General features: G+C 35.1%; 4 protein-coding genes and 1 non-coding gene across 9 annotated transcripts; 1 reads left to right on the top strand and 4 right to left on the bottom strand.

The window, feature by feature from the left end:
• Positions 1 to 1,499: 1,499 nt before the first annotated feature.
• On the top strand, positions 1,500 to 5,340 carry LOC102622217 (BTB/POZ domain-containing protein At2g04740). The gene is made up of 5 exons (XM_006469491.4): positions 1,500 to 2,279; positions 2,807 to 3,566; positions 3,818 to 3,854; positions 3,931 to 4,064; positions 4,723 to 5,340. The coding sequence occupies exons 1-5, from the start codon at positions 1,811 to 1,813 to the stop codon at positions 5,072 to 5,074; spliced, it is 1,752 nt and encodes a 583-aa protein (XP_006469554.1). The 5' UTR covers positions 1,500 to 1,810; the 3' UTR covers positions 5,075 to 5,340.
• A 196-nt stretch (positions 5,341 to 5,536) lies between these two features.
• On the bottom strand, positions 5,537 to 11,028 carry LOC102621924 (fimbrin-5). Of its 3 annotated transcripts, none has more exons than XM_025095082.2 (15): positions 10,746 to 11,028; positions 10,390 to 10,508; positions 10,126 to 10,296; positions 9,474 to 9,712; positions 9,210 to 9,381; positions 9,059 to 9,097; positions 8,831 to 8,899; positions 8,588 to 8,704; positions 7,982 to 8,193; positions 7,503 to 7,658; positions 7,227 to 7,426; positions 6,918 to 7,075; positions 6,719 to 6,815; positions 6,404 to 6,495; positions 5,537 to 6,123 (listed from the first exon to the last, which is right to left on the bottom strand). In XM_025095082.2, the coding sequence occupies exons 2-15, from the start codon at positions 10,474 to 10,476 to the stop codon at positions 5,899 to 5,901; spliced, it is 2,034 nt and encodes a 677-aa protein (XP_024950850.1). In that variant the 5' UTR covers positions 10,477 to 10,508; positions 10,746 to 11,028; the 3' UTR covers positions 5,537 to 5,898. The 3 variants fall into 3 exon arrangements, with proteins under 3 accessions (XP_024950850.1, XP_024950851.1, XP_015383012.1); XM_025095083.2 differs by having other exon boundaries at positions 10,390 to 10,519; XM_015527526.3 differs by having other exon boundaries at positions 10,390 to 10,526.
• A 908-nt stretch (positions 11,029 to 11,936) lies between these two features.
• On the bottom strand, positions 11,937 to 12,010 carry TRNAI-AAU (transfer RNA isoleucine (anticodon AAU)). The gene has a single exon. It is a non-coding gene; the product is annotated as a tRNA-Ile (tRNA).
• Positions 12,011 to 12,719: 709 nt separating this feature from the next.
• Positions 12,720 to 14,531, bottom strand: LOC102621249 (fasciclin-like arabinogalactan protein 7). 3 transcript variants are annotated; one of them, XM_006469489.4, is made up of 3 exons: positions 14,375 to 14,498; positions 13,903 to 13,968; positions 12,720 to 13,764 (listed from the first exon to the last, which is right to left on the bottom strand). In XM_006469489.4, the coding sequence occupies exon 3, from the start codon at positions 13,695 to 13,697 to the stop codon at positions 12,915 to 12,917; it is 783 nt and encodes a 260-aa protein (XP_006469552.1). In that variant the 5' UTR covers positions 13,698 to 13,764; positions 13,903 to 13,968; positions 14,375 to 14,498; the 3' UTR covers positions 12,720 to 12,914. The 3 variants fall into 3 exon arrangements, with proteins under 3 accessions (XP_006469552.1, XP_006469551.1, XP_006469550.1); XM_006469488.4 differs by having other exon boundaries at positions 12,720 to 13,741; positions 14,375 to 14,497; XM_006469487.4 differs by lacking the exon at positions 13,903 to 13,968 and having other exon boundaries at positions 12,720 to 13,741; positions 14,375 to 14,531.
• A 3,101-nt stretch (positions 14,532 to 17,632) lies between these two features.
• Positions 17,633 to 20,682, bottom strand: LOC102620968 (rho GDP-dissociation inhibitor 1). The gene is made up of 5 exons (XM_052434825.1): positions 19,858 to 20,682; positions 19,715 to 19,781; positions 19,005 to 19,223; positions 18,793 to 18,917; positions 17,633 to 18,182 (listed from the first exon to the last, which is right to left on the bottom strand). Exons 1-5 carry the CDS (start codon positions 20,095 to 20,097, stop codon positions 18,105 to 18,107), a joined length of 729 nt encoding a protein of 242 aa, XP_052290785.1. The 5' UTR covers positions 20,098 to 20,682; the 3' UTR covers positions 17,633 to 18,104.
• Between the last annotated feature and the right edge of the window lie 1,503 nt (positions 20,683 to 22,185).

Here is a 22,185-nt window from a genome sequence, read left to right on the forward strand (position 1 = left end):
ACAATAAACATATATAAAAATCATTGGTCCAAATTTCATAATTTTTGAAGAAGTCTAGCTATGGTAAAATAATTTCGTAATTTATGTTCCTCACTAAAATAAAAAATTTTCAAGTTTTCATACTTGACTTTGAAAAATTATAATTAATTAAAATCTCATCTGATCAGCTTGAAACAACTTTTAAAACATTCTAGAAAATGTCTAGTTTAACATATCCAAAGTTCATAATCAAAATCAATTTGTACAAATTACTATGATTTTCGAAATAACACACTGTTAGCATATTTTTTGCAAAATCTTAGGGCCTGTTTGGTATTGTTTCTGAATTTGTATTTTCTGAGAACAAAAATAAGAATGAAAATAGTGTTTTGCAGTTGTTGTATTTTCTGAGAAAATACTGTTAGCATATTTTCTTCAACTTTTACAATGAGAAGACATCAAATCCGATGAAAGGTATGATGGAACAACAAGTAATTTCATAAATCTTGCAATTGATTATCGAATTAATGAGAATTGGAATCAAAACATGGGAATATTACTTCATTAAAAAAAATTATAATCCATATAGATTTCATATGTATATATAACATGCTCAAAAACATGATTTCCTTCGTTTGAAAAAAAAAAAGTTTATTATGTATGATTTATATTTACTTGCATATATCAAAACAAAAATATACAAAATTTATGTTAAAAATCTTATTTTAAAAAACAGAGGGGTCATTTGTAATCTAAAAGTTACTTTAAATACTCTATTACTTCATACACTTATATACTCACTTTAATTAATTAACTTTATTCACTTAAAACACCAAAACTATTATATACACTGAATTTCAAGAGATTTAACAAATACTTACAATAATATAATTCAGGCAAGTTGTAAATAAATTATTTAACATAATCCTAGTTATTAAATTTTTATTTATTTATTTATTTTTAATATTAGATTTTACACTCAAAATAACTTACAATGGAATGTAATTAAAAAAATTCCATAAATACCTCAAAAAATGGAGAAGATGACAAAGAAGAAGAGCTCGAGAAAAAAAAAATAACAAAAAAAGATGTTTTACAATACTTTTGTATATCACATATTTGAAAAAGTAAAAAGCATTACACATATTTGTAGTCAATTTTTTTATATAAAAAAAATTCATTTCATGATTATTAATCTAAATATTGATTAGATTTAATATGTTAGAAATAAAAGTTTTATTGTTTTAGGAATTGAAAAATGAGAATTGTCCATTAAATAACGAATGTGTGTTATTAGTGTTCAGAAATATTATATTATCTTATAATAAATTATTCTCAATAATAATTCACATAATAAAATTTTTATTAAAATAAGAATATTTAAAATTATTTTTATATTACAAATAGCCCTATTCTTTAGAAAAACAAACGTAAATACAAAAATAAACTCACCATACGGTGAACACAGAACACCTAAAGATATAGTTAAATTATAAGATCCTTCAAACATCGATCATTAGAAAATTAAAAAAAAAAAATGAAATTAAAAAAACAAATGAAGAGAGTACGACCAATGTCGTCATTTGCGGGAAAATCCATTTCCCCATAAATACCCAGCTTACATAAACCGAAATCTCCCTCCACCACCTACAAATTATCACTCTCTGCCTCTCTCCTCTGTGTTCCTGATCTTCCTAATCCACACACAATTTTCACAAAACCCCGAAACACCAGGAATTGCAAATGCCCCTTCTCTTAAACCCTTATTTACTAAACCCCACCCAATCATGAACAAAACTAAACACCCGCTAAACTTCAAATTATTACCAAAATGCCGTCAAACCGTCAATCAACTATCGACGCGGAGCTTGACGAGATCGACCTCGACGCCTCCGACTTCAGCTCATCCGTACCGCTGAAGAAAGTCCCCAACGGCGACGTATTCGAGGCGTCACGTGCCGGTGACGTCGACCGGCTTAGGTACCTTCTTGAATCCGGAGTCAACGTCAACGCGCGTGACCAGTGGGACTCCGTGGCGCTCTACTACGCCTGCCTCGCCGGACACCTTGATGCCGCCAGGATGTTACTGGAGAGCGGCGCGATTTGTTCCGAGCACACTTTCGATGGCGACAGGTGTCACTACGCCGCGCTTAATTTGAAGGTGAGGAAGCTTTTGAAGGCGTATGAAGCTAGGCCGCCGCCGTTAGGACCGTTGCAGGCGGCGTTGAGAGACACCTTCTTAGGCTGTGGAGCTAATCGGCAGTTTCTTGAGGAGGCTGAGGTCGTTTTGGGGATTTCAGGTGATACATATTTTTCTTTTTGTTAGCAAGCTTTTTGGTTCGATCTTCAATTCTCATTTGGTAAATTGGTTTGCTTTGCTCGGTCACCATAGAAAAATATCTCTCTCTTTTTAAAAAATAAAAAAATAATAAAAGAAAGAAAAAGAAGGAAATTTTTTTATGTGTTCTGTTTTCACTTGTTTGCTTTTAGTGTTTAAAGTTTATGCTGAAATGTTTACCCGCACATGTTGTGAGCAAAGTCAAAAACAAGTGATTAAGTATTTGTATAAACCCTAAACCCAAAGAATAGGAAGTGATATGCCGACCAAAGTAATTCATAAAGAGTATGTTTGTAACTTATATGCTTTTTGCTTAAAATATTTGGTATGCTTGCTTTTACAGTTTAGTTAGCAACTAATGTTTACTAGCTACCCACTTACTTGATACTTGTTGCTAGTAGTTCCATCATCAGAAATTGGATGTGCTCTTGTTCATTTAATTGTTTTTTCTTGTTTTGGTAAAAATCTGACATCTGGTACTATGAGTAGGTGTCACATCCAATGGGGCATCGAATTCCGATTCATTCCCCCCTGATGTGGTATTTTATGTGCAAGGTAGACCCATTGAAGCTCACAGAGTCATTCTAAGTGCTCGGTCTGTATTTTTTAGAAGAAAGTTTGAAACTGATTGGAGATACCGTAATGAAATAAGATTTTCTGGAGAAAAGTTGTCTTATCCTGCCCTCTACGGCCTCATCCACTTCTTTTATTCTGATAGACTAGAGATTGCAGTGGATGACATGGAGGATCTTGTGAAAATTTGCAAGGTGTGCAAGTGTGAATCTTTGCAGAGGATTATTGAGAAAGAATTGATTCATCAAAAATATGCAGAGTATAAGGCACTGAGAGATGTAGACAACTCTCAAAAACGGTTCATCTTACAAGGCTCAGCACTACCTGAAGAGGACCGGCTTCCTGCTGCCTTGTCTCGGATCCTTCAAATTTCCTTAGCAAGGTCCAACATGGATCACAATATTGATAATGGCATTTGTAAATTATCATCTAGTGTTGAGGCAATGCATGTCAGTGACCATGTGGATGATCTTGCTGATGTTTGCGTAAGAGTTGATAAAAAGATTTTCCGTTGCCATCAAGTAGTTTTAGCATCAAGGTCGGAATACTTTAAAGCAAGATTGTCTCGTATGAAGGACTTTTATGAAGGGAAAGAAGGGTTACCTGGTGACATCCTTCCATGCATTGAAGAGCATGATTTGAGCAAGGAAACATTTGAGAAGATGATCGAGTATATGTAAGTGTTTTATTGGTTACGTTTGCAAAAGCTTGAGCTTAATGTAAACATTTGTCTATGGTCTTGATTTGACTTCTGGATTGCAACATTATGGATATCAGTTATCCCCAACTATGCTGCCTCTATTAGCATTTCACTCATACTCTGCATTGCATAATCAACTAATATGGCTTCTGGGACACTTTAAATCTGATATTCTTTTAATTAAACTATTCTGTTATGGTACTTATTCACTTTATTGATTGGTTCAGGTACACTGATGGTTTAAAGGATATAGACCCCGATCAGGTATGCTGTAATTCAGTCAACATGGCTTGTAGCTTTAGGATCAAATCTGCCTAACTTTGTTCCTTTTGATGAGCAGGCAGAGGAAATGTTTGATGCTGCTTCTAGATATTTACTCTTTCCTCTAAAGCGAGCTGTGGCTGATGTACTGTTGCAGCACCTGGAAATGGTCTCACCTGCAGAATTGTGCCATTGGCTTATTTTGTCAGACATGTATGCTGCCATTGTTTGTTCTTCTTTGTCAATTCTCTTGGTTTTTCTTTTTTCAATCTTTTATGGCGTTTTAAAACAAATTTGTCTGACCTTAGGAAAACTTTTAATAAACCTGTGGGTTGTGGACCACATATTTTTGCGATTACTGTCTCCCACATCCCAAAATCCTTCCTCCAAATTTAAGCATAGATATGCAATAGGTTTGTTAACGCTCAAATAAGACATTTTATCTTAGAACTTCGACTGTTGATTAACACTGATTATTATGTTACTTATATTTTATTTTTGAAATTGTAGGATTCTTTTCTTCTATCATTACCCAGAGTCCGTATGGGAATACCAAATATTAGTTGGCTGATTAGTTTCTCCTAGGGGAACCTATTTAAATTATTTTCCATGGTAGTCTTGATTTTGTTCATATTATCTTTCATATTCCGCCTTACTAGGCATAAGGATAAAGCTGGGGAAGCAGCTTTCGTTTTCCTTCACCTTTCAACGTGCATTCATGCATGTGACCACATACTTTTGTATCTCCTTGTATTTTAGATCATTTTTATCCAAATTGTTGCAGTATCCTTGTTCCCTGTAATTGATACATATGTAATTATGGACTCAGTTGTGACTACAGACCTTTTTAACATGGAAATTGCTTCTGTAGGTACGGGGTTTTTAAGGTAAGAGAGTACTGTTTGGAGGTGATAGCCTGTAATTTTGAGACATTTGCTGATTCACGTGAGTTCCGAGCAATGCTTTTGACGCTGCCTCCACCATCCGGAGATTCTTCATTTCGTACAACTGTTCCAAGTGCTCCTGGAGCTATAATCAATGTTGACCAAGGAAATCTTCTTGATGATTTGAGAGAAAAATGGCTTGAAGCTGAGGCTGCTGAGCTTGACAAGAGAGACGAGAGTGCATTGATGTTTGATAAACGCCTCGAGATGCTTATGCAAGTTGCAAAGGATGAAAAATCTGAACCGATCCCTGTTGATGGTGAAGACCACCAGACATGAATTTCACGAATCTCTATTTCCTCTTCTTACCTCCAAATGAACTAGAAAACACTCAAAATGTAAGTTATAGACATTCTTTTTCCAGATATATAAATAAGGGACTGTTTTGTAGTATGCCAAATTTATAACCGCACACAGAACTTAAAATGTGTAAGACTCGGAGTGCTTTAGTTGAGTTTTTGTAACTTGAGTTGCTCGATGCCAGGTTGATTTATTTTGAGGAAATTTTTTAGTTTAAATGACATGAGTTTTCCAGTTCTCATCAAGATGTTTTAGTTATTCATGCTGGATCTACTGTGTGTCCTTTTGTTAGAGACAAACGGCATTACAATTGTTGGACTAGTTAGCTTGTATCTGTACAATTTAAATGATGCAAATATCAAATGGCACCTGAAGAGAGCAGAGTTACAAGCTAAATTATCTGACTCAGAAAATAGTTAAAAGTATTCTCTACAAGTAGGATAGAGAAACGCCACTTTCAAAAGGACAGGGGCTCTATGTATTGCAAAAAATCTGATTCCATGTGAAGGATGAAGTATTAAAAACTTTCTCCATGCCCTTCACCCCATGTCATGCTATTCAGTGTAATCAATGTAAATTTTTTTCCCCTTGAAAGAATAAACCTAGGCATGGCAAATTCTAATTACAGAAGCAAAATTTACAGGACCTGTGTTGTTTACAAGCCTATAAGAATGAGCACTTTGCATGGGGAGCAGTGTGAGTATTTGCCAAATGAAATGAGATCTTCATTCCCTTTCTGTTGAAAATGGTATAATATGGGCAAAAATTAATAAGGTGAAATATGGGTTCATTCTTTATCGGGGTCATTCTTCAACCTCAGCCTGTGAAGAGACGCTAGGATTAGGATCTGAAGCGGTTTCATTGATAGCCAAATTGGAAATGTCACCAGACAGGGTTCTTTCAATCTCGCCATCCCCCGATGCTGCTGATGAGGCATCGATGCCACTGTCGTCGGACTCATCTGATTGCTGTTGAAGACTCCAATACATAATACTGGCAGTTAAAATAAGGATCATCTTCTGGTTTACCTGGCAATACAGTGCACATAATTCAGGTTAGAAGTCAATTCAAGTTTTGCATAAACTCATTTGAATTATAAGTTGCATTGATTAAATCCAGTTCAGCTAGTCATCAAGTAAATCAGCAAAAACTTGCATTGGGAAAAAGACATGGTGAGGATAAAATCTACAAGCACCTATAAAACTGAATTACTATATATTTGGAACTTTCTGACTGGCAGCTAATCAGTTCATAATATAAATGAGATTGTGGTTGTGGTTTTCATAACGTAGACATAAATAAACCTACCTCCATAATGTCCTCAGGTAACAGGAAAATGGAGCACCCAAGCTTTCGCGCAACACTTATTATATAGGTTGCATTCAACTTCTTGTCCTCCTCTGCAACATCAATCAAATCGAACATTAGATTTTTCCTCTGTGATGTAGGTATAGAGCGTATTCATGCATCTCTATTACAGTCTAATGCTTGCTAGAGTGCAAAAGGTGGGACAGGCCTGGCAGGTTTTCCATTTCACGCTCAAGGGTAGCACAGCTTCAACCTCGAGGTCTACAGTCAATATCAAAACTAACTCTGTACAAAAATTTTAAGATAATGGCATACCGGTTTCTCCTTTTGTTACAAGACTCCAGTTAACCACCCTCGGCTCCACCGCACTAAGAAGCTCAAGGAAGAAAATCCCATTTGACAGGTTCTTATCCTAAAATTAGAATGTCCATATCAAAAGGCAAACAACCAATCAATCAATCATGGAATAGAGGTAGAATCCAATCATAAATAAGGTCATTAGTCACTTGGTTACCTTGAAGCTCTCAATCTGAGAGGTTCTATTAGCCTTCTTCACCTTTCTGTTTGCCCAGTTTAGAATATCGGTGTCAGTAATCTCTTTGCCCTGGGAGTGAGTTCTCAGGTTTTTCAGGAGTTGGAGCATGGTAAACCTCATCAGTTGCCATAAAAATGCTGAGGAAGAAAAATGAAGATTCAAACATTTTTCGGTATTCATTTAACACAGTAGTCTCAGCAAATAATTTTGGAAGAAGAAGTAAACAGCCAATTATTTTTTTCATGGAGAGCGCCATTTTCCAATGGAACGTATAAGTGGAAGACTTACCTAGTATTAACTTCTTGTTTCCTTGCACTATATCATTCCCAGCAACATTCACAAGGGAGAAATTTAGCTCCTTCCCGATTTTCACGACTTGGTTACAATTCTCAACTTTTCTGAATGGCATCTTTATGGGAGGCTTAGTTGCCTGCTTCCAGCTAACTGATCCGGGTGAAACTTTGTCAAGAACCTCTAAAAGAACCCATCTGCATGCAGAAGTTGTAAACTTCAACAAATTTCAACAGAATATTAAACTATTGAGAAAGTAAAGAGAATCCTCACCCATTTCTCACATCCTCAAATACATTATTGACATATGTAGCAGTTCCAAGACTGTTAATCCACAGTCGGAAGCATCTCTCTTCCCGAGAAGTTTGAGCATCATCTGTCATCATCTCAGCAAAGGAAATCTTGTTGCTATCCATTGATAACCCATTCCTGCAAGGGTAACACATGCTTTTAACACAGACTGCAGAAACTATAATTAAACAGCAAGCCGCAGTTTGCATTTTCACACATGAAAGCAGCTTTTAGTATTATACCATGAGAAAACTACTGCAGCCAAATATCAGCTATCACTAGGAAGCTTGGGAAAATCAATGCAAATGAACAGTGGGAAGCTAACAAGAACCATATGATTGAACATTTTAACTCTTAATTACTCGTGCACAAAATTTGAAATCGAAACAAAGGTAAAGAACAAATGAACTGGAATGCCTTCAAGTATAAGCTACATGAAAACATTATTGCTCGCAGCTCACCTGTGCTGGAATATGTGGGCAACAAAAGCAAGATTAAGATTGGGTGAACCCTCAACAATATCCTTTGGAGTGAGATATCTCTTGCAGTCCATTTTTTCTGCCTGCTCAATGACCTTGCTTGCCCTTTCCGTAGGATCTTTTGTATCAAAGGTGGCAGGGCTACAATGTTCTGGTGCAAGGGCATTAAGCAGGTGAGCATAAGCCTCCCCATCCTGCAAAAGTTTAAGATTATGTCACAAGCAGAGCAAAAGAATGTTGCAATTCAAAAGCAATATCCCATGCATTTGACTTCTTGCTGAGTAATAAGGACTCCTATCTTTCATCCTTGACGCTACTATTGCTTAGAATATTGATGCCTCATAACAAAATACAAAACTACTTTTATAGGTTTTCTGTTCATATGTTAGGTATTTAGGGCACGGAACTAAAGGATGTTTCCGTCTATGATGATAATTTAATAAGTGAGATCATAATTTTATGGTTTTCTTGACAAAAAGAATACGTGAATCCTTGGTTCATCACCAAATCTAGCCCAGCAATGAAATTAATACCGCAATTAAGTATACTTTATAAGAGTGAATTTTCGTAAATAAATTACTTATTTACCTTCAAATCAGAAGAAAAATTTGTAACTTGCTTTTCATAACCAGCTTTCTTAAGATGAAAATTCATCCATTTCAGCAGAACTTTTTCAGGTGGCAAACCCAAAAGCTCCTCAACATCCTGCCAGGTTTATAAAGATCGTTGGCAAAAAAAAATATCACATCTTTGCTGAATCCAACAGCATAACTAGAAGCCACCCATAAGTTCAAATTATTGGAAGTAGAAAACCAAGGAAAATGTCATTACATTGTTGTCATCTACCAATTCCACTAGTTGAGGAGTTTTCTTCAGATTGAGATCGGCTAATAGTTGAATCTGATTTCGGCACCATATGAAAATGCAACACCATCAATAATTGCAGTCACTGATAACCTGACTTATACTCTCACAACTCAAAACAAGATTCTATCATAATTTTTAGTGTTCCATAGAATTAAATGGGCATATATAAAGGAAGAAGTTGAAGTCGAATACCTTAATTATTTGCGAAATCAATCCAAGTAATAGATGGGGCTACAAAATATAAAGAGATCAAAGTACAAAATCAAAATCTTGAGGAAAGTTCAAACCAAATGGAAAATATGATAACCAGATCCCTATAATAGCTGGAACAAGCTCAACTTACTCTTCCTTCAACTAGGTCCTGTGTGCCAATATTAACCACTGTGCAGCCAATAGCCTTTGCAGAATTGAGGCAAAGGGTATGGTTCTCATTCCTCTCCCATGGGTTAAGGACTCGTTTTGTGTTAATAGCTCGCTCATCAATGGTCCCAGGGACAGCTACATTGATAAGCTTACTGCATGCAATAATAAAAAATAATTAATAAGCATAAAAAATATATTACCACTCATAAGTAAAGAAATAATCTGGTGGGTTCAGTGCATCTACCAAAGCAGAACTCCATCTTTAGCAAGATCAAATAAAGCATTCGTGGAAGGATCAATGGGAAGATACTTCGACAAGAATGGATCTTCACCGAGGAAGCTATTAATGTGGGCAACATAGGAAGCCTTTTCAGACTCATTAATAGCATGGTGAACAGTAGTAGTTGCAGCCTTCAGAAATGAAGAAGAATTCTTTGAACCTCCTGATTTTGATGCTGCTCGGGCTTGCAAATTCAAATATGCCTGCCAATGAGCAAAATCCCACATATAGCTTACATCCTTTCATTTCATTATAACCAGAACCGCACCAGCCAACTATGAGAAACATCCAAAACGTAAATAAACCCGTGTAACATTGTGACACTCATATAAAATTCAAAAAGACTCTCTAACCAAAATGTATCTCACTAGAAACATCTTGATTTTCCAATCTTGCAAAGCTATAACTCATCAAACAAAAAAGAGAGAAAAATCTAAGTTATTACATAAATGTAAACCAAACTGCTCCCCAACTTGGTGATGTTTTACGAGTTGAATCAACCAGCATCCACATTCATTAAATTTTAGCACCGAGAAACTAGAATCCAAACACCATATAATCCAAAAGAAGACGCAAAATGTTAGTTAATTCCTCATTAGAATGAATAAAGACTCACCCGAAGGTAAGATTCAAAATCAACTTCATCCTCCATTTTGGTATGTGACTCTCCCATAATAGCCTTAATCTCGTCCTCCTTAAACATTTCGGAGAAAGCCTTTAACTTTGCAAAAAGAGGCGGCAAATCACCAACTGTGACACGACCCGACTGACTTCTGGTAGAAATAAACTACAAAAGCATTTGAAAAAAAAAAAACATTTTGTCAATAAACATTCACAAAAAATAAACAATTACAACCCTACAAAAAACGAAAAAAGTCACCTTGGATTTGAGAGTGCGTAGCTCCACTTGAGTGAACTGGCTCTGAAGCCATGGATCAGATACAAGTACGCCCACAAAACCGGCCATTTTGGCCTTGTTTTGTCTAAATTCCTATCGACCTATAAGAAAACTGAATGCTAGTATCAAAAAGAACATCAACATAGATACATAAGAAAGACCAAAAAATAAACTAATGCATGCAGAAACCAAAAAAATGATCACCATTTTGTTTCCTTATCATCTTTATATGGACAATTCAATAAAGAAACAAAAGCAAAAACAAAAATGTGAAAACAAACGATACCCATTTGAGCAAAACAATAACTCGATCAAGATTTGAAGGAAACATAACTAACCTCGGTGAAACAAACGTGCACGCACAAGAGCTAAGATGATCAAATGACGCTCTCATTCAATTCCATTCATTTTTTTTTTTAATTTGAGTGAAAGAAAGAGAAAGAGAGAAATATTTTTAGGGAGTTGAATGTTTAATGGAAATGAAAAATTGAGTGATTGAATGAAGGAGAGAAAAGCGTGTTGGTCCGAGGACCCGCGCGAAGACGCAGGAAGTGAAATAGAAAAAAATGCACGTACAAAGAAAGAAAGCCTCTCTGTTTTCTTGTTTTACATCGTCGAATGTCTCTCCTTACATGTTTAATGCAACTTCTTATTTTTATTATTATTGGTTATTTACTATTTTGAGGATCTATTTTAAAAGACAATTTTATTTGTAATTTTTCCAAAAAAATAAATCTTTAGGGTTATAAAAATTGGATGAAATCAAAAATTTTAACCAAATACACACGGTCTATTAAACATTTAAATGATTTAGCAAATTCGAGCATGTTGTTATTAGTTAAGGTGTTTTTTTCATGAATTTTCTCAAGTTTAATGCTCTTTTATCACATTATAAATCTTCGTATCCCAAAATTCATAACTTATATTATGGGCTTAAGTTTTTAGGTACAGAAAATTTTATAACATTATAAATAGATTAAAGTAATAATAAGCTACTCGGACATATTTTTAATGATAATATCAATTAAAAAAAAAAAGAAAGAAAGAAAAAAGACGGCTGAACTTTACAATTCCTTTTTTTTTTTTCTTTTAAAGAACATTTTTTTATGAATTTAGACAACTTTAGTGCATAAAATATGATTTGATTGATTAAAAATTTGATTAATGGTTTTGGTAGTAAAGAGAGCCGGCAGGAGTCGGCGGTGGGCGGTGTATGTCAATTGTCAAATTCATTTATGTGATTCATTAAGAAAAGAGCCATTTCTTTTATTGACCTTCATACTTCTCATACAAAGTTATAGTAGACATGGTTGACATTTTGCGACGAGTTCTTTAAATTAGGAAATAAATAGGAACTATTAATCATAATTACACACACGCTCCATTTAGGCGGTTAATAGATTCTTGAATAGCATGAAAACAAAGCAAAAATGGAGGCAAGAGAAGAGATTACAAAAAACTGGATTTACAAGATCAATTAAATATTAAGGCCGTTTACAGGCTCAATTGTGGGGTACAAAAATTGATTTTGGCCCATGCAGGTCTCGAACCTGCGACCTTCGCGTTATTAGCACGACGCTCTAACCAACTGAGCTAATAGGCCGGCTGCCAGTTTCTTGCAAATTTTCCTACTTAACAAATGGATTTAACGAAAGATTACAATTACCAGGCGGCCTCATCTAATCATTAAAAATTCGGATGGTGAACTATTGCCAAACTCCTGAAAACATTTGTTATGTGGGTGTGGCTAAGTGGCTCAGTGGCTCAGTAGATGGTCCATGTTATGAGTAGTTTTGATGATTACTGGAAGGTGACTCCCTAATGATGCCCTAATGCTTCAAACTTTTAATAGCATTTCCTTCATCTCATAGCATTTGTTTTCTTTCTGCATCATTCATAGCATTTCCTTCATCTCTCCGCATTCAAATTTTAAACTTCCCTCAAATGTTTTAGCTTGTTCACTAACTTGCCACATGAGTTTTGCTTGCCTCGGTGTTTAAAGCTGTTTCGTATGATTTGCACGTCCTTTTCCTGCCAAGTTTCTTGGGAAATTGCACTTAATTTTGTTTGTTAAATAGATGAATGGATTATGGAACACTCTTTTTGAGTCATTGCCAATTGCCAAGTGCTTTTCCCACTTTCATATGTTGGATTGTCCCTTTTAAAGGGATCATTTATCTTGAGTCTTTTGAAGCATAATCAATATTATCATTAAAAGCTTGTAAAAGCTCCACTAATCAAAACCCGCCAGGGCAGGAAAGATTAAACACCAAAAAAAAAAAGGTTGCGTACATAAGAGTTTGTTCCAAGTATAAATCAAAAGAGCTCATACAGATGACAATTAATTTGAATAATGAAGAAATAGTAACACAATAACTCACATTCTGATACATAGTTTCAATCACATTATGTAATAAAAAAATTGTTTAAAAATCAAAGCAAATGAACCACATCCAGATATATCCTTGTGACATAAGTTAGAGACTCCATAGAAATCCTCTTTTCTCTTACAAGAACAAGACCATCAAACCTGAGACCGCCAAAACCAGCTGACTGCAAATACCCCAGTTGATGTTCCTGTGAGAAGAATTTGTTCCTGGTGAAGATTTTGGAGAAGCAGAGCCACCGTCACTTACTTCAGATGGAGCGTCAGCAGGCGGTGCGACATCAGGAGCCGGTGCCGGTGCAGGCATTGGGGGAATGTCGGTACCAAAGATTGCTTCTGGGAGAAGGACTTTATCAACTTGGTACAAGGCAACAGGGTCAGTTGAATGCACGCTGCTGCTAACTTTAGTTCTAGACCATCCTGAATCGATATGGACAGCCCCCGAAACATCAGTGAAGTTCAATTTGTAATCTCCACCAGCATATGTGCGAACAGGGCTCATTTGGCTAAGGTTCTTGAAATCAGCAAATGAGTAGTAATGTGGCAAGGCATGGAATAGACAAAGCTGCTTAAGCTGATCCTGTGTGAGATTGGCTAAAGAAGGTTTCTTGAGAGACTTGAAGGCATCATCTTTTGGCACAAAGATGGTAATGCCTTCGTCAGTATTGTTGGCTTGGTTTTGGAAGGTCTCAAGCACTTTAGTGGACTCAAGGTAATTGAGGAACGTGTGGAATGGGCCAGCTACAGAGAGTAAATCAGTGAGGTTCACATGTTCAGGCGCCGGTGCTGGGGCCGGAGTTGGACTGAATGTGGGAGGGCTAGCAGCTTTCTGAGCATTAGCTGAAGAGAACAAAAGCAATAGTGCACTAATCATCAAAGCCATGGAAACTTCCATTTTTTCCATGAAGTTTTATGTTGCTTTCTAAGTTGACCAAACTCTCCAAATTCCTGCAAAAACCAGAATCAATCAACTGCTAGATCTTAGCCTATCAGCACAAGAGCCTGTGATCAAATCTTATTGAACCACAATGTAAGTGTGTGTCAAATTTTAACACCTAAAATCTAAAATCTAAAAGCCCCAATGTCTAGAAAGACAATAAAAATCTTACTGTTTTACAAAATCCACACACCGTAACCCACAAACAAGTTTCTGAAAAACCCAGCTCACCAAACGTCTACAAAGATATAACAGAAAGTTAGATCTTGAACAACTCATCCCACTGAAACAGACGCTGCAAGAAAGTGAAACTGACATGTGGAGACCACGCAAGCATTTGAAGCACATGCAAAAGCAGATATACGATTCCAAACAGAACAAATCACCAAAAGATCAAAACTTTACTCCAAAACTCAGATCAAAATCAAATTTCGAGCCACAAATTTTATCATGTCTTATCAAACCCAAGGGAAAAATCACACAATGTACATCAAGAATGGGGCACAAGAACAGATCTAGAATCCCAGATCAACCAAGCAAAACAAACCCAGAAAAGCTAAACAATTCTGAGCTGCATGAAGTGCAAAATCATAAATTGGAACCCAAAGTGAAGCAAAACAATTACAATGAGAGCAGACACTGACCTGACTAAGTGGAATTCAGAGACAGAGGCAGGGAGAGAGAGAGAGTGAGAAATGGTGATGTTAGTGCAGCTGCAAAAAAAATGAAATGTCTTGACACTATATAAAGATTTGATTTTTTACATTTACTAGTAAAATAATAATACTACATAGTCCTGAACTCCTGATTGGGGATGGCACCAGCTGGTGGTGGGGGAGCTGTGAGATGAAGGTTAAAAGGTAAGTAAGAGACAGTGAAAAGAGTAGGTGGTTTACAATTACTGTACAAAATTACACAGTCCTAACATAAAATTTAGTGGTAGCGTCTTAAATCTGTCACATGGAAGATGACAAAGAAAAGTTTCCAATCTTGGGAATTTACTTGCTTAGGGCAAACACATAAAACATTTTAAGGGTTTCTTTAGTGGAATTGCTTTGAAGAAAAGTGGTCCATGTGGGGTGGCCTTTCTTAATCACTCGTCAACAAATTAGTTTTTTAAAATCTCTGAGACACCAACCCATGCACAGTGGCAATCCATAACATCATTGTCGAATTTCTACTCAATTTATCATGATAAATTTGGCCATACCATGATAAGTGCTAACATGCCCGCGTGATACATTTACGGCTTGCTAAAACTACCTAATCATGGAAATGTCATTCTTTAAGATAAGAATAATCCCACTTCAATTTATCATAATAAATTTTGTCATACCGATAGGGTGTACGTTGCGCTCGTGCTAATGTGTGCCCATGGAATTTTACAGCTTACTAAATCGAACTGATCTTAGAAATTTTTTATTTTATAAAGTAAGGACATTTATTTATTAAAAAAAGTGAAAAAAAATAAAGTTATGATTACAAAATTTGAGATACAAAATTTATCTTCCCACTAATATGACAAGTAACGCTCGTATTATTAGTTATGTCTCTACCTCCTTTCCTTTTTTATAAAAAAGTAAATAAATAAATTCACTAAAGCCAAAATATAAATGTTAAAAACAAAATATTATGAAAATAATTAAATTCACTCGGAACATAATATTACAAAGGGTAAAGACAAAATATCATGAAAATATCGTAGGCCGATAATTTGAGTAGAAGTGGGCCAAAATGGGGCCGACCATGATGTTTGGGCCAACAAGCATTGCCTGTGACCTGTGTGTACCCCACAAAAAGCCGATGCCACCTGTTGTTCTCCAATGCTGCGGCGCCCAACGTGTGCACCCGCCACCTCAAAATCGCGTACTTTAGCAATCACGGTAAACGACATCGTTTCCTTGTGTGTTACTCCCGCCGACAGCCCGACACTAACTTTACCAAATCCCTTGGTTATGTTTATGGTTATGGATAATTCATGAATTATATTATTATAAGATGCGATTTAAGAATTTTGATAATTAAAACAATTCTTTTAAATTTATTTTTCTCTTTTTGGCTTGATAATAATCAAATCACCTTTATATCTTGATTTAATAGATTTTATACACTAAATCAAGTTTCATGTTGATTTGGTGGGAATCCTAACTCTTCATTCATTTAATTCAGTGCACATAGAATGTGAAAGTGACAAACAAAAATCATTTTAGTATAAATTCATCGATTCTAATCCCTTTGCTACGCTCGCAAACAATTTCTTTTTATGGAAATTAAGCTTAAACAATTAAGTAAGAGTCTAATAATACACTTAAAGATAACTTTTGACAAATTAAAGTTGGTTGTTGTGAGTGGTTAGGCACTCTTACGTCAGGGGTTCAAGTCCCGTTTTCGTATGGAGTCATCACTTTGGCCAGCACTTTACTCCTTACGGACCGATTCGGTGCGAGCGAGAATTAGTCTGAGTTGTAGTACGGACTTAAAAGTGCCTCACACAGTTAACAATATATATATATATATATATATATATATATATATATATATATATACCTTTTGACATGTTTCTCAGGTAAAACTTAGTTTAAGGAGACAAAATAAAATTAAAATCAATAAATTATTGAATCAAACATAACATGTGGACCAAATTTAATATAATTTGTGGAGATTGAACACAAAACTTAACTTTAATTCTATATTAAAAATATTCGTATCATTTATTTTAAAACTTAAACTATTACGTAAGAATCTAATGATAGTGTTAAAAGACAAACTTACTTCAAACTATCCAGCCACCTAGTTCGAAAGATGAAAAAAAAAATTTATATATATATATATCATGCATTAGGAATACATTATTCTCAATTTGGTAATATTTTAATAATATTTGGAGGCTTGGAGCCACTGAAGCTTTCCCCTTCACATAAATGCAGTGACCAAAAGCCAAATTTCATAAAAGCTGCACGTGAAGTTCAATGGAGTATGCGGTCAAATTAAGTTAAGATTACATTTATTAATTACATAACTTCACTAACATTGATTTGGGGAGGTGAGATTTGTCATTTAGGCATGGGAAGGTGCAATGGCAATATCATCAAATACGATGGATTTGGTGGTTAAGATTGGGCATTTTGTCATATGAACCTTGTTTAAATTAATCAACAAGAAGTCAATTTATTTTGCTAGGGATGATGTTTTCTTAATAAAACAGATTAATCACTTGTGTCGGGTGGGTTTGAGTGTCTCTTCACGTTAGTCAACGTCCACTTCGTTGTTATTAAAGGGCTAATCATGGTTAAAACAGTAAATTAAAGATTTAATCTAACATGGGTCAAGCCAAGTTTTACATATTGTTTATTTTCTGTTCTAAATATTTTGAAATTTCTCCATGAAACCAGTAACAAGGGCAATGCATCGTTAGTCATTTTATACTAATAAATATATATTATATATAAGTGTCACGTTATAGGTTACAGAAAACATTTTAGCTGCGTTATTAATGTAACGCCACAATGATATAAAGATAGAGGCTGAAGAGAAGGTTCTATGATGTGTTTCTCTGCACATATCAATATAAAGCAACAGGAAATAAAATGGGTTGAGTAAGATGAGAGATTACTGTTACTATCAAGCGAGGCTTGCAGCTGCCTTTGTCCTTCCAAGCTGATAATTTCATTACCTATTTAATTTGTTGGGTCTTATTATAGTCTCTTGACTCCTCAAACTTGTATGAGCTCATGTTGAAGACTGGGTTCTTTTCATCTCTTGGGCTATCCAAGGTTTTAATGGCAGCAATTTTGTGGTCATAGTCCAAGAATTTTAAAAGTTTGTTGCATTTGGGATTATTTGACGACCAAAACAAAAACAAAAGAAAAAAAGAAAAAAAAAACACCCGCAAGCAACAGGCCTTAGCAACATGGTATTTATTAATATCGACTTGTGCTCAACATAGCTCTGAAGAAACTTAAGCTCATAATTGAAAATGTTTGCAGAAAAGAAATTTAATAGAAAACTTTTAGCATAGCTGCTAAAACAATCGTAAAAAGCAGGTCCAATTACTTGAAACAAAAGAAAACTCATGAACTGAACTGCTTTCTAACTTCTTAATAAATCCTAGATTAAAAGCAATAGTTTACAGTCTTCTCAATGAATGAAGAAATGAAAGTTAGAAACAAGCATCCAACAGTGAGGCGAGGCATGCATCCCTGGAATCAAAGGCATATTTCCGTTGTCAAGGGAATTTGCCGCGAGTAGGGTGAAGTGATTAATTTAGCTGCAAAAGCATTAATTTAATAGGCTTGAATTGAAATATCTTGAGCTAATAATAATGGTATAAGAAAAAATAACTAGTGGATGATGAAGCCATGCGAAGCTCTCCCTTCAAACAGCAGCCCATTCTTTTCTGATGTCGAAGGAGTAGTTGATCTCCAAGTAGCACTTGTTATCATCATCAAGAAACTGCAAAAAATTGGGACCCAAAAAAAAAAAATTTACAGTAAGTATTGCACACTAGTTTGCATTGGGCATGCTATGTCAGCAGTTTGCTTGGAAACTAAACAAGTTAGTTGTACATTACAGAACAAAGACAAAAATCAGAAAACTAGCAAACTTGAGTCTTCATCAGGCAATAAAACATACAAGGCAAACAGCAAAATGGTCCCCAAGTCATGGCCAAACAACAATATGTGCAACGAATGAATTGGTGGGTCGCACTTCACATGTAACATACAAGATAACAGATAAGAGATGATAGAACTCGTCTCTCGTGTGATGCCAGGAGTCACAATCTCATAAATTGCGCCTCATTCACGTCTTCTGGGAAAGCTAATTCAATTTGATTAAGCAGCTTTAAAGCAAGAATAGATCACGGTAGATACTTTCAAAAGTGAAATTTCCGAATCATGTATCAATTAAGCAACTTCAGTTAATCTACATATGAATCCTAAAGTGAAACTTTCTAGGAAACTGCATGTGACTATTCTAACAACTTGTTACATAAAGAAAAATATCAAATGATCCATAAAGAATAGTACTTGCAGAAAACAAGAACTTGACCGTTTGATCTAACCTTTGTTCTTGCAGAATACGATCCTCTAGCAAACATGCCCGAAGGGGTTGTCTCCTCGGGCATCTCATGTATGTAAGGCTCTGGCTGAGGACTAAAGGTTCCAAGCATCTGTTTTGCGCTGTCCACTGAAATAAAACTTGTAGTGAGCAAAACATACGAGTGAATGACATTCAAAATGTTAGCATGAGTTCGAGCATAGGTGGTTTGCTTACCCTTGATACCGGCTTTCCAAACGGTGTTGGTGTACTTAAGGCCAGATACGATGTTATTGCTGACTTCGAATGTGAATTTCAAGCTGTATTTACTACCTTCTTTCAATGTAAACCAATTTCCTGCGGGTTTTCCATCCTCTGGAACAGCAAGGACAATGTCATTTCTCCCGGGCGCAACAATTGAGAGGCTAAGGATCCTCACTTCAGGTTCAAGAGTTTCTGCATCAAGTCAAGGGAAAACCAAAAGCACATTAAATGGGCTGATAGCAGTGAGGTTGGTTAAGCTTTAGTTTCTTAGAGAGAAAGCAATAGAACAAGTTAAGTTCAATGGATATAATTCATACAAATGAGATTGATTACAGAACAGAAAAAACGCAAGAGATGCACATATCCCCCCATCTAATGACATGTCTTCTAATGTGACCTAAAATGAAGCAATGAACTTATTGAACAAAGGTTAGGACAGTCCTCAATTGCTCAAAGGATTAAGATTTATTGTCAGCAAACAAACCAAAGAGATTAATATTATCTAGTATAAAGAAAGCCTTGAACTTTCACATCTTTTAGCACCCCTGGATAGATACCATTAGTGTTATAGACAGTCAACATGAAAATGAAAATATATATATATATATATCAAAAGAAATTAAAAAACAAAAACAAATTCTAACAAAAAAGGATACAAAACATAACCAAAAGAACATTAATACCTCCAATGTTGTCAAAATCAACGCTTCCGAGGAGCTGCTCCTTCCACTTCCTCAAGCTCTCATCATCCTATATACGAACTCATGAAGCTCATCAACAAAATTTGTACGTAGCAAAAAGATGTAAAATGTTAAGTAAAACAAACCTTATCCTTTTCAATCTGCTCTTTGAGAGTGTACTGAGGACCCAACTGGATGTCCTGCTCCCTGTCGTCGTCATCCTCTTCGTCAGTTTCACTCACAGTCACATATCTGCTGGTCCTCTGTTCTTCTTGAAGATTTGCTGGTTCTGCTGCTCCCACGGCAACATTACTATTCTCACCTTCCTCCCTCTTCTCATCAACCATGTTATTGGAACTTGACACAGCTCCAACAGCCAAAGACATCAACAATTCATCAACTCTTTGAACGCCCCCCCAAAACTCACCAAAATTTCTTTATTGAAAAAAGAAAATGAAAACACAAAAAACAAAACAGACCCAGCAAACGAAAAATGTTACCAATTTAGTGCCCCTTTATCCTTTATGTTAATGAATGAACAAAAAAGAAAGAAAAAAAAAATTTTTATATCTATGAAACGAATTGAGCACTGAGTGTCAAAAAAAGGCAAGAATTGTTCTTTTGTCCAAACAAAAGAGAGCAAAAAGACAGGAAAAAGAAAAAGAAAAAGAAAATTAAAAAAAAAAAGGAACAGGGTGTTTTGAATTTGAATTTTCGTTGGTAGCTTTTTTGTGGTGGGTCGTTGAAGTGTTGAATAGATCATAGAGTAGGGGCCGGGTTGGTTAGTTAATTGGTTAGTCAGTTATGCCGGGAGAATCTCTAATAGGCTAAAAGTGAGAAAATGAGTGTGTGGTGACGCGCAATATAAGAGAAGCGAATGGAATGGAGAAGAAAACGCGAAGGTCACCAATGGAATTTTTGGCGACAACCAAGCCTGAGATTGTGGGGGGAGGAATAGGAATTTTAGGAAGGTAGTTAGTTCTGTCTGTTTGTGCACGTTGCAGTGTTGTTGACGCACTCCTCGTAAAAGTTTTCGCTTAATGTTTACACGTAGACGGCGATCGGTTTGACATTTGCAAATTGGTCCTTTCATTAGTTTATGGATTTTGCTATGTTACATTGAATGTACCATACACAACTAATAAGAACCACATAATTATGTGGGTTCCATAATTTGTGTGGTTCTTGTGAGTTGTGTATGGTACATTTAATGTAACATAGGGGCTTTAGTTTATTTGCTTCTTCTTCTTCTTCTTATTATTTTTGAAGTTTATTGTGCATTATTGTGCATTGGATTATATGCTAATTTTGGACCGTGGAGGGTTCTTTTATGCGGAAGATTTGGTGGGTTGAAAATTAGGAATTATATTGTGTGTATTAATAATATCGCTTAGTTTAGTTGGTAAAGATATGGAGTTCAACCTCCTTCACATAAATAAAAATTGAATTTAATTATCACTTTGTGTTATGTTTTTTTTTAAAAAAAATTAAGGAATTTTGTCGCCTTTGTGTTCACACTATCACCACATTGTGTGGTTTATATATGTGCACTCTCACTCTCTTTTTTATCTTTCATTTGTTTTGCCATCATAAAATTCAACCGAACTTGTTAAATTTCAATGTCATTCAATAAAACGATCAATCTTCTACTCTAATCTAGAATTAGGATCGCTAAATGAGAAACTGTAGAAGCATTAAAAAGGAGAGTTAGAGTTTATTGGGATAATAATAGAGCGAATGACATGACTCAAAGGTGTTATTACTCCCAAATATAAGAGTGTCCAATTATAATATAACTCGGTGAGTTTGGAGTTGAACCAGAGGGAATTTAAAATCTAATAATCAATTTGTTAAACAAAGAAAATTAAATATGGGAAAAAAATTATTAGAAATCAATTTAAAAATACACTAGGGTTACGAGATCTACTCTCAATATTGAAATTATAGTTTAAATATTCTCTCATTTTTATATTTTTCCTCACTTTTATCAGTTAATTATTATGTCATTTAATTTTAACTAACTATGTGTTTCGATAAATATAAAATCAAGTCTATATTAATGTATCGACATTATGTCAAAATACCATACAAATCCAAGGAAATTTATAAATTAACATGACATAAAAATAATCTGAAAATAATAAAATAAACTTAAAACTCACTTGAGAGAGAAATTAATTTAATACTTTGAAATCTTAAGCTTTACCCTTCACCTTAGCTTAGTAAAATTAGTCACTCATATTAAAAGAAAACAAAACATTTTTTTTATTTGACAAACTTTTGAAATATATTACAAGGGAATTGATTACACCAGAAAACAAGAAAATAAATAAATAAATAAATAAAATTTTCAGCTTCAATCCGTACCCTCCTTTCTGGCTCCTCTCTACCTCCTCGCTTGCATCTCCTTACCTTTGGATGCATCGTTCCTTCTTTTAATTATTATTTTATATTATATTAAATATATATATTAA

Source organism: Citrus sinensis, chromosome 2, assembly GCF_022201045.2.
Source record: "Citrus sinensis cultivar Valencia sweet orange chromosome 2, DVS_A1.0, whole genome shotgun sequence".
NCBI classification, from domain to species: domain Eukaryota; kingdom Viridiplantae; phylum Streptophyta; class Magnoliopsida; order Sapindales; family Rutaceae; genus Citrus; species Citrus sinensis.